Source organism: Pyrus communis, chromosome 16, assembly GCF_041283825.1.
Source record: "Pyrus communis isolate YQ-2024b chromosome 16, ASM4128382v1, whole genome shotgun sequence".
Taxonomy (NCBI): domain Eukaryota; kingdom Viridiplantae; phylum Streptophyta; class Magnoliopsida; order Rosales; family Rosaceae; genus Pyrus; species Pyrus communis.
Window position 1 is genome coordinate 23113412 of NC_142580.1, and position 16183 is coordinate 23129594.

General features: G+C 37.8%; 1 protein-coding gene across 1 annotated transcript; it reads left to right on the forward strand.

Moving 5' to 3' along the window:
* The first annotated feature begins 2656 nt into the window (after positions 1-2656).
* LOC148690146 (uncharacterized) lies at positions 2657-3157 on the forward strand. The gene has a single exon (XM_088687200.1). The coding sequence runs from the start codon at positions 2663-2665 to the stop codon at positions 3155-3157; it is 495 nt and encodes a 164-aa protein (XP_088543326.1). The 5' UTR covers positions 2657-2662.
* The last annotated feature ends 13026 nt before the right edge of the window (positions 3158-16183 follow it).

The following is a 16183-nucleotide window of genomic DNA, read 5'->3' on the forward strand; positions in this document are numbered from 1 at the left end:
GAGCAAGAAATATGGAAACTTATCCTAACAACCTTATCTTATCCAAACCTTATCCTATCTTATCCTAACCTAATCTTGTTCCACCTTAATCCTAGCTGCAAGTGGACCTAAAAACCTAATTTCTAGAAGCCTTATCTGACCCTAAAAGGGTGCCGCACCTTTCCCCCTTTTATGCCTTCTAGAACACCCAAAATCAGCCACAAAACACTTAGTTTCTAGAAGGCCCAATTTTGGACGAATTTCCTAAACCTTTATCTGATTGGATTTTGATTTAATTTGGCTCTTTTCCTCTTGGATTTGGATTGTATAAGTCCATATCTAAAATTAATTGGGCTAGGACTTAATTTCCCAACCTTTGCCGCAACCTAGGGGCCCTAATCACTTATTTCTGCTAGGTTTAACCCTAATTTCTGATTGCTAGGGTTTTGGCCAAGCACTATATATAGGGACCTTAAGTTGCCGCATCCCCCTTACACACCCTAGGCAGCCATTCATCATTCAATTCATTCATTCATTCACATCACACACCATCCATTCAGAAATACACTTTGTGCCGCAAACCTTAGGGGGAAGAAGGAGTGTCGTGGCTTGAAAGAAGAAGGAGACCCTTGTGCCGCAAGAAATCTGCATCCATTGGAGACTTTGGGAGTTCTTTCTTCCCTCGTTTCGTTTCCATGTTTATTTTAATTTGCTTTTCAATTGTTATGAACATGTGTAACTAAGTTTTTCTTAGTTAGGAGTGAATTCAAAGCCATGGGACTTATGTTTTATATGAATTGATTTCCTCTAGATTTTGTTTCTTGAATTGTGAATGTGATTTACTTAATTGATTTATTAAGAACTTGTTCTTGTGTGTTGATTAAGGATGCATACTTAGTTTTCATGCATGAATTTGATGCTAGGATATAAGGGAATTTTACCTAATCGTTATGAACTTATATTCACAAGTAGTAAAAATCACTATTCATGATTGTATTAAGTAAATTCTAGGCAAGAGTATCATACAATTCATAGTTATGAATGCCTAGTCAATGCTTATGGTTTTCAAAAAGCTTAATGATCTTTCATTTTATCTCTATTATGCAGTTCATGTAGGGAATTTGATAAGAATAATTTGATTGTCGATGCGTATTCCATCCAATTTAATGAACCTAGGAAAATCTGAAAGTTAATTTGTGCTTTTCACAATTAATTTGGGGCATTGTATTCATGGTTTAAAGGGATAAAATCTGGAAATCAATTTATGTTACATATGTGCATGTGTGGAGAAGGACCCTCTAACTAACCTTTCTCCCATTCAATTCACCTAATTTAGTGCCTAATCTGTTTAGTTTACAATCTGTCCAATTTAATTAATTTCGTCCAAATCAATTTCCCCTTTTATTAAGTGTGTTAGATTAGTTAGAAAAGTGTTTGAATCTGTCCAAATTAGTGTTTTGAGTCTAAGTTAGTTAAATTTCGTCCAAATCACCCTTTAGAGTCTAGTTTGAGTCTATCTGATTGTTTTGCGTTGTTTTGAGTCTTTTTATTTTGTTTTGAGTCATATAGGTCTAGTTAAGTGTTTTAAAGTTTAGTTTTGTGTTTTTAAGTCAGTTTAGAGTAGATTAGCATCCCTAGTTAATCCCCGGTTAGAACGATCCGTACTTGCATATATACTACAATTGTCACAAATAGGGTTTAATTTGTGTGTCAAGTTAATTTTCACATCAAATTTTGGCGCCGTTGCCGGGGATTAGCAAACTTGCTAATCTCTTGTGTTTGTGTAGTGTCAAAGTGTGTCTTAAGGTCAAGAGTGTTGTGTGTTTATTTGTGTCTTTCTATTTGTGTTTGCCGTGCCTTATTCCTTGCTTTTGTTCGTGTGCGGTAACCTATTCTTTGTTTTTGTGTGTATTTGCCGTGCCCTCTAAGAGGGTTGCTGATTTGTTTTGTTTCCTTGTTCTAGGTACAAGTGTATGACTCGTAGTTCTCATCCAGTTCTTGAGAATATATTAGAGTTTGACGACGATTTTGAGCGAACTTTGAGAAGAAAGAGGAAGCAACCAGAACCTAACCCACCTAGTTTAACTTCAGAGGCCAAATCTGAAGAAGAAGAAGTGGAAGAAGAAGAACAAGCCATGGCTGCGGACAATCGAACAATCAAAGAATTTTCAGCCTCTAGATTAGATAATGCCATGCCATTATGCATTCAATACCCTAGGGTGGCTCAAGGCAAGACCGATGAGTTTGAATTGAAGTCAAGCTTGTTCCATCACATTCCCAAATACCATGGGCTGTCCATGGAAGATCCAAACAAGCATCTTAAGGAGTTTGAAGTGGTATGTTCGAGCATGACACCCATCACAGTCGATTGGAACATTTTGAAGATGAAAGCCATTCCATTCTCTCTTTTGGAAAAGGCTAAGGATTGGCTCTATGAATTGGCACCCGGGACCGTTACTTCTTGGGAAAGCATGAAGAGAGCATTCTTGGAGAAATTCTTCCCAACTTCAAGAGTGATTCTTTTGAGGAAGAAGATTAGCGGAATTCAACAAAATCAAGGGAGTCTTTTCCAGCATATTACGAGCGTTTCAAGACTCTAGTTGCATCATGTCCTCAACATCAAATGAAGGAAGAGCTCTTAATTCAATATTTCTACGAGGGACTCTTTCTAATTGAGAGACAAATGCTAGATGCTTCAGCGGGAGGTGCTTTGGTTGACAAAACATCGATGGCTGCCAAGGTCTTAATTGCAAACAGAGCATTGAATGCACAACAATATGAAGGTGTTGGACAAAGAGATACCCCACGACAACAAGTGAATGAGGTAAGTGCAATTTCTGAAATTCAAGCTCAATTAGCTAATCTCACTATGCTTATGTCTCAGGTTGTTGAAGGGTCCAAAATGCAAGGTGCAGCCATATGTGGAATGTGCTCTATGCAAGGACATCTCAATGATCAATGTCCTCAATTGATAGAGAATGGAGGATGGGAGAGTGCCCATTCCGTGGGGTACCAAAGTCCAAATCAACCAAGGAATGATCCATACTCAAATACATACAATCCAGGATGGAGAGATCACCCAAATTTCAAGTGGAGGGAGCCTCAACAACCTCAACAACAAGGAGGATATAGACATCCACCCCCTGGGCTCTATCAAAGGCCAGAAGTACCACCATAACTTCCACCACAATCTACCCAACCAAATTCAGGTACGTCTTTAGACAATGATACACTTATTAAGTTACTTACCAATTTGTCTCAGGGGCAAGAGAATCAAAACAAAGCGATGCAAAATCAAGACAAAAGGGTGGACCAGTTGGAGAAACAAATTGGGCAGATAGCGCAGTTTGTAGGACAATTCCGAGACCAAGGTAAACTACCTAGCTCGACCATTGTCAATCCAAAGGGAAGCTTTGAAACCGCCAAGGCTATTACGTTGAGAAGTGGTAAGGAGGTTGGAACCACCCCAAAACCGTCCAAAACAAGCCAAGAGGAGGAAAAGCTGCTGCAAGAAGAAGGAAAGAGAGCAAAGACCACAGCAAGGGAATCCAAAACCTTGCCGCAGCCCCCTAGTGCACCAAAACCATCCCAAACCACCAAGGTAAGTCCAAATTCGAATTTGTCTAGCTCTATTCCACTAAATGTGCCCTTTCTTAGCAGGTTTATGCAATCTAAGATAGAGGAGGATGAAAAAGACATCCTGTAGACGTTTAGGAAGGTGCATGTCAATATCCCGCTCCTTGATGCAATAAAGCAAATTCCGAAGTACGCTAAGTTTTTGAAGAAGATTTGTACAACAAGGAAACGGATTCGGGAGAAAGAGGTGGTACATGTAAGTGAGAATGTCTCTGCAATATTGCAAAGAAAGCTGCCACCTAAATGCAAAGATCCAGGTAGTTTCACTATCCTTTGTGTAATTGGTAATACAAGGTTTGAACATGCTATGCTAGATTTAGGTGCATCAATTAATGTCATGTCATATTCTGTTTATGCATCTATGAATCTAGGAGAGCTTAAAAATGATGGTGTTATTATTCAATTAGCCGGTCGATATAATGCATACCGGAGAGGAGTTTTGGAAGATGTTTCGGTGCAGGTAGACCACTTGATTTTTCTTACAGATTTCTATGTGCTTGACATGGAGGATTCAACCCACTCTCCACCATCGCCACTCTTACTTGGACGACCTTTCATGAAAACAGCCCACACCAAGATTGACGTGGCCAAGGGAGCCTTAACTATGGAGTTTGGTGGTGATATGATTAACTTTAAAGTTTCTAAATCCATTAAGAATACTAATGATGTTCGTTCTTGTTTTGCCATTGGTAAAATTAAAAATTTAGGGCAAGAACGTTCATCACCAATCAAGAAGGATGCATCTAGAACCACCATCGAGGAAGGAATTGGAGTGGAGCACAAGGAGCACGCCACTACCCTAAAAACACCCAATATGGCCGTGCCTAGTGATAAAATTGGCGAGATGGTGGCTGCCCTAGGGGCATTGCCACATCATCCTAATAAGTCTCCAATCCCAATTCCAATTCTCATTTCAACTAATAGGTTGTTACCTTCTTTGGTGCAGGTACCCAATCAATTTCAAGGTGGTGGGAGCATTTACATGGACTTTAGGAACCAAAACACCACAATCAGGGAGGATCACTATCCCCTCCCATTCATTGAGCCATACTATGAGCACTTTGAGGAGCATGGAGTGGAGGATATATCCCTCCATGCCGTGAGCCCTATTAAAGATTAAAAGGAGTTATCGTCCGCCTGGAAGATGTTAAAGCAAGCGCTTCTTGGGAGGCAACCCATGTGTTCAAATAAGGAGACGATGGAACTCTAACTCCACAACTAGATTTGCATTCTTAAACCCTACTCTTTATTGCTTTTACTTTGCCATGCTTGTCATGTTGTCATTTGATTTTTAATTGCATGACTATCAAAGAGAGTTACAAACATGGATGGAAGTTTGATATGCTCTTTTGGTTCATGCTTAGGTTTAGTTGACATTTACGAATTCACATGTAATCACAAAGGAAAAAATCAGTCTTTTGTAACATGCTAGAAGGAAGAAACTCAAACTAACGCTACAACCCTGAGAGACTTGAGCCTAAATGTTCTTTGGAGAGTTATTGATCTTGATTTCTTGTTTTCTAAAGTCGTTGCATGATCTCATTATTCTTTGCTTGGTTGCTACTTAGAATGCGTTTTATCACTATAGTTCCAAATACTAGAACTTATACCCGTTTCATTCAAAGCATGAAATTGATTAGCATAACAAATAATGAGATGAAGTTGTTTAGTTTAAACCCAGAGCCAAAAAGCCTTACCCCTTTGCATATGTATTGTAGGATTACCCCCTTTGAGCCTTATTTAGCCTATTTTCTTTGTTAACCACATTATCCTTACTTAGCCTAGAATAGGAATACCCATACCCTTGTTCTTAACGGATAGTGAAGCATGACTTAGAGGGAATTCCTTTTGTTCTACAGCTTGTAGAAAAACAAGTGTGGGGGAAGGGTTTATATGAAAGAAAAAAAAAGAAAGAAAAAAAAAAAAGAGAAGAAAAGAAAAGAAAAAGAAAAAAAAAAGAGAGTTGAAAATAAGTGAGAATGAACCCACAAGTATTGGTTGTTGAAGAAAGGGTCCAAAAGTTTGAACCTGGCCCTAAGTGTTGTGTGAATCCCCCTTGGGTGTTTAAAGTTGATTTCTGCATTCAAAAGTGAATTCTAAGTGTTTATTTCATTACTTTGCTTACTATTGCTTTAAGAACTTTTGTTTATCCATACCTTTCTTTGTTAGCCAATACCTTAACCCAGTTACAACCCTTAAACTTCTATCTTAATTGTTATGTGTTTCAATATGTGGAGTTTAAAATTGGTTTGAGCATATGGTATCCCTGGTTCTCGCGTCTAAGTAGTGGTATTCCATTCATGTACACATATACATGTTAATAATTCCAGAAAAGTGCCTTATTTCATTATACATATGTGAGTGCTAGTCTACATGTTTACATCAATCTTCTCACACATACCTAGTGTAGGGAGTGTAGTCAGAAAATCTGTGTGAAAATAGAGAGTATATCACGTGAGGAATTGAGGGATTCTCTAAGGCATGTTACTACATTCAAAATCATGTTTTAATTGGTGAAATGCGAGAGAGTGAGTGGTAACTATGATTAAGTATGTGCTCGAGGGTAGGGATAACTAAAATCTATGGGAGTGGTGATCTTTAATATGTCATGTTGCATTGGAAATCCCTAAGGTAATGTTGGAAGGTCTAGGTTGTGTTTTGTTTGTTCTGTTTATTTCGTTTTGCTCGAGGACTAGCAAAAGCTAAGTGTGGGAGAATTTGGTAGGAGCATATTTATGCTACTTAGTTATGTTGTTTCCATACATTTAGTGAGCTAAGTACTACTTATTATTGTGTTTTAAACTATTTTCGTTTGTTTGTAGGTCCCAATGACAAAGTTGGCAAGAAAAGGCAATTTTGAGCCTTTTAGAGCAGTTTTGGGCTTATTATGGATAGCTTATTTATGAAGCAAGATGGATGGACGAATTTGGAGTCAAAAGAGGTTAGGAACATGCTACAAATCAGAAAAGGAAAGTTCAAGACAAACAAGATAAGGAAAGAGCAAGAAATATGGAAACTTATCCTAACAACCTTATCTTATCCAAACCTTATCCTATCTTATCCTAACCTAATCTTGTTCCACCTTAATCCTAGCTACAAGTGGACCTAAAAACCTAATTTCTAGAAGCCTTATCTGACCCTAAAAGAGTGCTGCGCCCTTCCCCCTTTTATTTCTTCTAGAACACCTAAAATCAGCCACAAAACACTTAGTTTCTAGAAGGCCCAATTTTGGACGAATTTCCTAAACATTTTTCTGATTGGATTCTGATTTAAATTGGCCCTTTTCCTCTTGGATTTGCATTGTATAAGTCCATATCTGAAATTAATTGGGCTAGGACTTGATTTCCAAACCTTTGCCGCAACCTAGGGGCCCTAATCACTTATTTCTGCTAGGTTTAACCCTAATTCTGATTCCTAGGGTTTTTGCCATGCTATATATATATATATATGAAACTAAATGTGCCGCACCCCCTTACACACCCTAGGCAACCATTCATCATTCAATTCATTCATTCATTCACACCACACACCATCCATTCAGAAATACAACTTTGTGCCGCAAACCCTAGGGAGAAGGAGTGCCGTGGCTTCCATAGGAGAAGGAGACCCTTATGCCGCAAGAAATCTGCATCCATTGGAGACTTTGGGAGTTCTTTCTTCCCTCGTTTTGTTTCCATGTTTATTTTAATTTGCTTTTCAATTGTTATGAACATGTGTAACTAAGTTTTTCTTAGTTAGAGGTGAATTCCAAGCCATGGACTTATGTTTTTATATGAGTTGATTTCCTCCAGATTTTGTTTCTTGAATTGTGAATGTGATTTACTTAATTGATTTATTGAGAACTTGTTCTTGTGTGTTGATTAAGGATGCATACTTAGTTTTCATGCATGAATTTGATGCTAGGATATAAGGGAATTTCACCTAATCGTTATGAACTTATATTCACAAGTAGTAAAAATCACTAGTCATGATTGTATTAAGTAAATTCTGGGCAAGAGTATCATGCAATTCATAGTTACGAATGCCTAGTCAATGCTTATGGATTTCAAAAAGCTTAATGATCTTTGATTTTATCTCTATTATGCAGTTCATGTAGGGAATTTGATAAGAATAATTTGATTGTCGATGCGTATTCCATCCAATTCAATGAAACTAGGAAAATCTGAAAGTTAATTTGTGCTTTTCACAATTAATTTGGGGCATTGTCATTCATGGTTTAAAGGGATAAAATCTGGAAATCAATTTGTGTAACATATGTGCATGTGTGGAGAAGGACCCTCTAACTAGTTTTTTTTTTCCCATTCAATTCACCTAATTAGTGCCTAATCTGTTAGATTAGCATTTGTCCAATTTAATTATTTTCGTCCAAAACCAAATCCCCCTTTATTTTAGAGTGGCTAACTAGTTAGAATCTATTTTAGATTGTGTTTTGAAGTGTTTTGAGTCAAGTTAAAACCAAAATTCGTCCAAAAGTGTGTTTAAGTCAAATCTGCCCAGTTTGTGTGTTTTTAGGTAGTTTTGAGTGTTTTTAGCTTATTTTGAGTCGTGTGAACTTGTTTGGAGTCTTTTACGTTGAGTTAAGTGTTTTAAAGCTTAGTTTTATCTATTTGAGTCAGTTTAAAGTGTTTAGCAATCCCTCTTAATCCCCGGTTTAAGAACGATCCCTACTTACGTATATACTACAATTGTCAAAAGAGGGTTTAATTTGTGTGTTAAGTTAAGTTAATTTTCACAGCACAATACGAAGGAATTGGCCAAAGAGACCCCCCACGGCAACAAGGGCATGAGGTAAGTTCCTAATCTGACATTCAATCTCAAGTGCATGTGGCGTATGTTCTATCCAAGGGTTCTAGACCAAGCCATACAGCTCCAATCCAAACCAATCCCAACCTACCCAAAATAATCAAGTTACGTCTTTGGACAATGATACACTTATTAAGTTACTAACCAATTTGTCTCAGGGGCAAGAGAATCAAAACAAAGCGATGCAAAACCAAGACAAAAGGGTAGACCACTTGGAGAAGCAAATTGGGCAGATTGCGGAGTTTGTAAGGCAATTCCGGGACCAAGGCAAGCTCCCTAGCTCAACCATTGTCAATCCAAAGGGAGGGTTCGAATCTGCCAAAGCAATCACCTTGAGAAGTGCAAAAGAAGTTGGCACTACATCCAAACCATCCAAAACAAGTCCTAATGAAGATGAGAAGTTGCAATTGGAAGAGGAGGAGTCAAGCAAAGCCACGGCAAGGGTAGAAACACCCTTGCCGCAGCCACTTAAGGACCCCAAGTCCTCCAATTCATCCAATTCGGGCACTATAGGTAAGTTGGGTTCAAATTCGATTAATTCTAACCCCATTCCGCCCGATGTTCCTTTTCCTCACAGATTTTTGCAAGCAAAGAAAGAGGAGCATGAGAACGACATTCTTGAGACGTTTAGGAAAGTACAAGTCAATATCCCGCTCCTAGATGCCATCAAGCAAGTGCCAAATATGCCAAATTCTTGAAGGAACTTTGCACCACAAGGAAGAGGTCTTCGAATAAAGAGGTGGTTTGGGTAAGTGAAAACGTTTCCGCTGTTTTACAAAGAAAGTTACCACCAAAGTGCAAAGATCCAGGTAGCTTTACAATTCCTTGCATTATTAGCCAAACTAAGTTTGAACATGCTATGTTAGACTTAGGAGCTTCAATTAACATCATGTCATACTCTATTTATGCATCTATGAACCTTGGTGAATTGAAAAATGATGGTGTGATTATTCAATTGGCCGATAGATCTAATGCCTATCCAAAGGGAGTTTTGGAAGATGTTTTAGTGCAGGTGAATAACTTTATTTTTTCGGTGGATTTCTACGTTCTTGAGATGAAAGAAACCACCCATTCCACATTCTTGCCGCTCCTTCTAGGGAGGCCATTCATGAAGACGGCCCGCACTAAGATCAATGTGTTTAAAGGAACTTTAACGATGGAATTTGATGGGGAAGTGATTGATTTTAATATTTCTGAAACCATGAGATTTCCTAATGATGACCATTCATGTTTCTCTATTCATATCTTTGATTCATTGGCGCAGGCACATCTTGATTAATTGCATGAGGATGCACTTGAAACGGTCCTTACATGTGGCATAGAATTGACAAATCACATGGCAAAACCCATGGCACCCCACGACATCAATCTGCAATACCATGTCGTGCCCTTTGATGATGAAGTGATTGAGGTGGTGTCTGCCCTACAGTCATTGCCATGGCTCCAATTTCAACTAACAAGTTGCGTCCTTCTATAGAACAACCACCTACCATTGAGCTTAAACCGTTACCAAACCACTTGAAGTATGTTTTCTTGGGCAAACAAGAGACATTGCCCATCATAGTGGCCTCCTCACTCACGGCACAAGAAGAGGAGAAGTTGGTGAGGGTTGTCAAAGAGCACAAAACGGCCATTGGGTGGACTTTGGCCGATATCAAGGGCATAAGCCCTACTACATGCTTGCACCGAATACTCCTGGAAGAGGGAGCCAAACCATCAAGGGAAGCACAACGCCGACTCAACCCTCCAATGATGGAAGTCGTGAAGAAGGAAATAATCAAACTCCTTGATTGTGGCGTCATATATCCTATCTCAGATAATTGTTGGATTTCACCGGTCCAAGTGGTTCCTAAGAAGTCCGGAGTCATGGTGGTGAAAAATGAAGAGAATGAACTTGTGCCCACACTCATCCAAACTGGTTGGAGAGTTTGCATTGATTATAGGAAGCTTAATGCCACAACAAAGAAATATCACTTCCCTTTGCCATTCATTGATCAAATGCTTGAAAGGTTAGCCAGTCATTCTTTTTATTGCTTTCTTGATGGTTATTTGGGTTATAATCAAATTGTCATAGCTCCGGATGATCAAGAAAATACCACTTTTACTTGTCCATTTGGTACTTTTACTTATCGTCGTATGCCATTTGGTTTATGCAATGCACCGGCCACTTTCCAAAGATGCTTGGTAACTATATTTTCGGATTATGTTGAGAAAATTATTGAGGTGTTTATGGACGATTTTAGTGTGTTTGGGGACTCATTTGATGATTATTTGCATAATCTCACTTTAATCTTGAAAAGATGCATGGAAACTAACCTTGTTTTAAATTGGGAAAAATGTCATTTTATGGTAAAGCAAGGCATAGTTTTGGGTCATATCATCTCTGAAAAAGGAATTGAAGTTGATAAGTCAAAAATAGATCTTGTACGTTACTTACCCTCTCCTACTTCGGTGAGAGAGGTTCGTTCTTTTCTTGGGCATGCAGGATTCTATAGGCAATTTATCAAGGATTTTTCAAAGATTGCACAACCCCTATGCCGTCTCCTACAAAAGGAAGTGACCTTTGAATTCAACGAGGAGTGTGAGAAGGCATTCAAGCACCTTGATAGAAGCATATTTAGGCGACTTAGTTCGCTTGTTTTCGTACATTTATGTTAGTTCATAGTTATTTTAGTAGTTTAAGCTATTTTCGTGTGTTTTTAGGTTCATATGGCTAAGGAAGCAAAAAGGTGCATTTTGGAGCAAAATTGGACTTGGAATGGATAGCATATGCTTGGAGCAAAAGGAATGGACGAAATTGAAGACCTAAAGGTGTGAGGATTCCTAATCACAAGAGGATTCCTATTCACAAAAGGATTCCTAATCAAAAGAGGAATCCTAGTCAAAGAAGGTTTCCTATTTGAAGTAGGAAAGTTAAGCCAAGGTTTACTATTTTGGCTTAATCTTTCCTAATCCAAAAAGACCTTATGTTTCAGCAACATTGAAGACTCCTATGCATTTTAGGACACAAACCAAGCCTTCCTTGCAACCTAATTACCCTTGCCGTGCATTCCATAGAGTTTCCCTTCCTTGCCGTGCAAGGAAAGTCCTTATTTCCTATTCTATGTCATAGAACCACATTCCTTTTCACCCCATTCTCGGCCACACCTTACATACCTTTTCTATCCCAAATCCTTGCCTAAATTCAGCATTAAATCACATTCCCTTTTCATACAATTTATGCCGCAAGTTTCCTTCCCCTTTCCCTTGGATTTTCTGATTTTATATCTCCTTTTCCTTATGGATTTGGGGGTCCAATCCTCTCCTAAACTATGTAATAAACTTTAGGATTCTTTCTCTCAAATAAATACAAAAGCTGCACCCTTATTCTATGCTAATCATTCACCCACACAATCTGCCATCCTGCATACACCATTCCTAACCTTTGCCGCAGCTTTCAACTTTTCTTCCACCAGTCATACACTTTCATACCTTGACCCAAACATCTATACACCATTCTCAACCTTTGTTGTACCACCCTACCAACCTAAACCCATTCACAACCCTGAAATTCATCCAAAATCACCCAAGAACTCTTGTGCCGCAGCCTTGCAGAGAAGAAGAGAAAAAGAAGAAGCCTTGGACGTTTGTGCATTCAAGTTGGAGTGTTGGAACGTTTTTAGGTGTAATCTATCTTTTGTTTTCAATCTTTAATTCAATTTTCCTTTGTTTTGTTGTGAACATGAGAGGCTAAACTCGTTTTAGCTAGGGGGAGGCTTTGAAACCATGATTATATTTATGATATGAATGGATTAAGTCCAGTTGTGATTTCATAAATTGTGAATACAATTTATTTAACCGTTTGATGGATAACTTATTCTTGTATGTTGATTAGGGAGGCCTACTTAATTTGCATGCTTGAATTTGGTGCTAGAATATAAGGAAGTTTCACATAATCGTCACAAACTTATATTCACAAGTAGTTAAGGTTGTTTTCACAATCATGTTATGTAAATTCCTAGCATGAGTATCATGATATCATAGTTACAAGTGCTTTTGTCAATACTTATGATTTTCATTGAACGTAATGATCTTTGATTGTATCTCTATTATGATGTCATGTAGGGAACTTTTGAAGAATGCTTTGGGTTGTAGTATGATGTCATCCAATCCAATAACTTAAGGAAAATCTGAGGGTTAATTAGTGATGTGACTGTTAATCTGGGGTGTTGAGGTTCATGGTTTATCAAAAAAGCAACTGGAAATCAATTTGTGTTTGAATGTATCATGTGTGGAAAAGTATCCTCTAGCTATCTAATCATCCATTGTTTTTCTCAAATTCGTCCAAAGTTTACTCAAGTCTTTTAATTACTTGTTTTTCTCTTAAATTCGTCAAAACCCCAATCCCCTTTACTTACTAGTTTCAAATCTGTCCAAAAGAGTGTTTTTAAGTATTTTGAGTCAAAACCAATTCTATTTTCGTCCAAATTGAGTCCTAGAGTCTAGATTGAGTCTTTTTTATTGTTTTGAGTCTTTTAAGTTTGTTTTGAGTCATATAAGTTTAGTTAAGAGTTTTTGAGTTTGTTTAAGTGTTTTTAATTATATTTTTGTATCTTTGAGTCGGTTTTCATTAGATTAGCAATCCCTCCTAATCCCCGGCCTAGAACGATCCCTACTTATATCTATACTACAATTGTAAAAAAGAGGGTTTAATTTGTGTGCTATTATTTATCACATCACACCTCAAGGAGATGCTTACCACGGCACCAATCATAATCCCACCAAATTGGAGCTTGCCTTTTGAGCTAATGTGTGATGCATCCGATTATGCAATAGGGGTTGTTTTGGGCCAAAGGAAGAACAAGCAACCGCATGTCATCTATTATGCATCCCAGACCTTGAATGATGCTCAATTAAACTACTTTACCACTGAAAAAGAACTTCTTGTCGTTGTGTTTGCTTTAGATAAGTTTCGTTCATATTTACTTGGCACTAAAGTGATTGTATATTCTGACCATGCAGCTTTGAAGTACTTATTCACCAAAAAGGAGGCCAAACCAAGGCTAATTTGATGGATGCTTCTCCTCCAAGAGTTTGACATTGAAATTAGAGACAAGAAAGGGAGTGAAAACATGGTGGCTGACCATTTGAGCCGTTTGGTGTGCAATGAGAAGTCCTTACCCATCCAAGAGACATTCCCCGATGAGCAATTGTTGTCCATTAAGGTAAGTGAACCTTGGTATGCTGATTTGGTGAACTTTTTGGTGTCAAAACGTGTTCCCAACACCTCAACCAAGCATCAACGTGATAAACTCAAGAAAGAGGCACGGTTTTATGTATGGGATGACCCATATTTGTGTAAATTTTGTGCAGATCAAATTCTTCGCCGTTGTGTGCATGATTGTGAGTTTAATTCAATTTTAACTTTTTGTCACACTTATGCATGTGGAGGACAATTTGGCACACAACGCACTGCCCTTAAGGTGTTAGAATATGGTTTTTATTGGCCTACAATCTTTAAAGATGCTAGAACTTTTTGTTTAACTTGGGATCGTTGTCAACGCATGGGAAATATAGGTGCAAGGGACCAAATGCCGCAAACACCCATTTTTAATGTCGAAATTTTTTATGTTTGGGGCAATGATTTCATGGGTCATTTTCCTTCTTAATAGTAGCATATTTATGCTACTTAGTTATGTTATTTCCTTGCATTTAGTGAGCTAATTACTACTTATTATAGTGTTTTGAGCTATTTTCGTTTGTTTGGAGGTCCTAATGACAAAGTTGGCAAGAAAAGGCAATTTTGAGCCTTTTAGAGCAGTTTTGGGCTTTTTATGGATAGCTTGTATATGGAGCAAGGTGGATGGACGAATTTGGAGTGAAAAGAGGCTAGGAACATGCTACAAATCGGAAAAGGAAAGTTCAAGACAATGATGATAAGAAAAGAGCAAGAAATATGGAAACTTATCCTAACAACCTTATCTTATCCAAACCTTATCCTATCTTATCCTAACCTAATCTTGTTCCATCTTAATCCTAGCTGCAAGTGGACCTAAAAACCTAATTTCTAGAAGCCTTATCTGACCCTAAAAGGGTGCCGCACCTTTCCCCTTTTTTTATGCCTTCTAGAACACCCAAAATCAGCCACAAAACACTTAGTTTCTAGAAGGCCCAATTTTGGACGAATTTCCTAAACCTTTTTCTGATTGGATTCTGATTTAATTTGGCCCTTTTCCTCTTGGATTTGGATTGTATAAGTCCATATCTAAAATTAATTGGGCTAGGACTTAATTTCCAAACCCTTGCCGCAACCTAGGGGCCCTAATCACTTAATTCTGCTAGGTTTAACCCTAATTTCTGATTGCTAGGGTTTTGGCTGTGCAATATATATAGGGACCTTAAGTTGCCGCACCCCCTTACACACCCTAGGCAGCCATTCATCATTCAATTCATTTATTCATTCACACCATACACCATCCATTCAGAAACATAACCTTGTGCCGCAAACCCTAGGGAGAAGGAGTGTCGTGGCTTCCATAGGAGAAGGAGACCCTTGTGCCGTAAGAAATCTCATTTCGTTTCCATATTTATTTTAATTTTCTTTTCAATTGTTATGAACATGTGTAACTGAGTTTTTCTTAGTTAGGGGTGAATTCAAAGCCATGGACTTATGTTTTATATGAATTGATTTCCTCCAGATTTTGTTTCTTGAATTGTGAATGCGATTTACTTAATTGATTTATTGGGAACTTGTTCTTGTGTGTTGATTAAGGATGCATACTTAGTTTTCATGCATGAATTTGGTGCTAGGATATAAGGGAATTTCACCTAATCGTTATGAACTTATATTCACAAGTAGTAAAAATCACTAGTCATGATTGTATTAAGTAAATTCTAGGCAAGAGTATCATGCAATTCATAGTTATGAAAGCCTAGTCAATGCTTATGGTTCTCAAAAAGCTTACTGATCTTTGATTTTATCTCTATTATGCAGTTCATGTAGGGAATTTGATAAGAATAATTTGATTGTCGATGCGTATTCCATCCAATTCAACGAACCTAGGAAAATCTGAAAGTTAATTTGTGCTTTTCACAATTAATTTGGGGCATTGTCATTCATGGTTTAAAGGGACAAAATCTGGAAATCAATTTATGTTACATATGTGCATGTGTGGAGAAGAACCCTCTAACTAACCTTTTTGCCATTCAATTCACCTAATTTAGTGTCTAATCTATTTAGTTTACAATCTACCCAATTTAATTAATTTCGTCCAAATCAATTCCCCTTTTTATTAAGTGTGTTAGATTAGTTAGAAAAGTGTTTGAATCTGTCCAAATTAGTGTTTTGAGTCTAAGTTAGTTAAATTTCGTCCAAATCACCCTTTAGAGTCTAGTTTGAGTCTATTTGAGTGTTTTGTGCTGTTTTAAGTCTTTTTAATTTATTTTGAGTCATATGGGTTTAGTTAAGTGTTTTTAAGTCAATTTAGAGTAGATTAGCATCCCTAGTTAATCCCCGGTTAGAACGATCCCTACTTGTATATATACTACAATTGTCACAAATAGGGTTTAATTTGTGTGTCAAGTTAATTGTCACATCACTTCTTCATATGGTTTCACTTATATTTTGCTTGCGGTTGATTATGTCTCAAAGTGGGTGGAAGCAAAGGCCACCCGTACTAATGATTCTAGAGTAGTTGCAGATTTTATCAAAACTAACATCTTAGCTAGATTTGGGATGCCAAGAGTGCTTATTAGTGATGGAGGGTCTCATTTTTGTAATCGCACC

What these genes read in the sequence shown, in the direction of transcription:
- LOC148690146 (XM_088687200.1), top strand. Translation starts at nt 2,663, where the DNA reads ATGCTAGATGCTTCAGCGGGAGGTGCTTTGGTTGACAAAACATCGATG.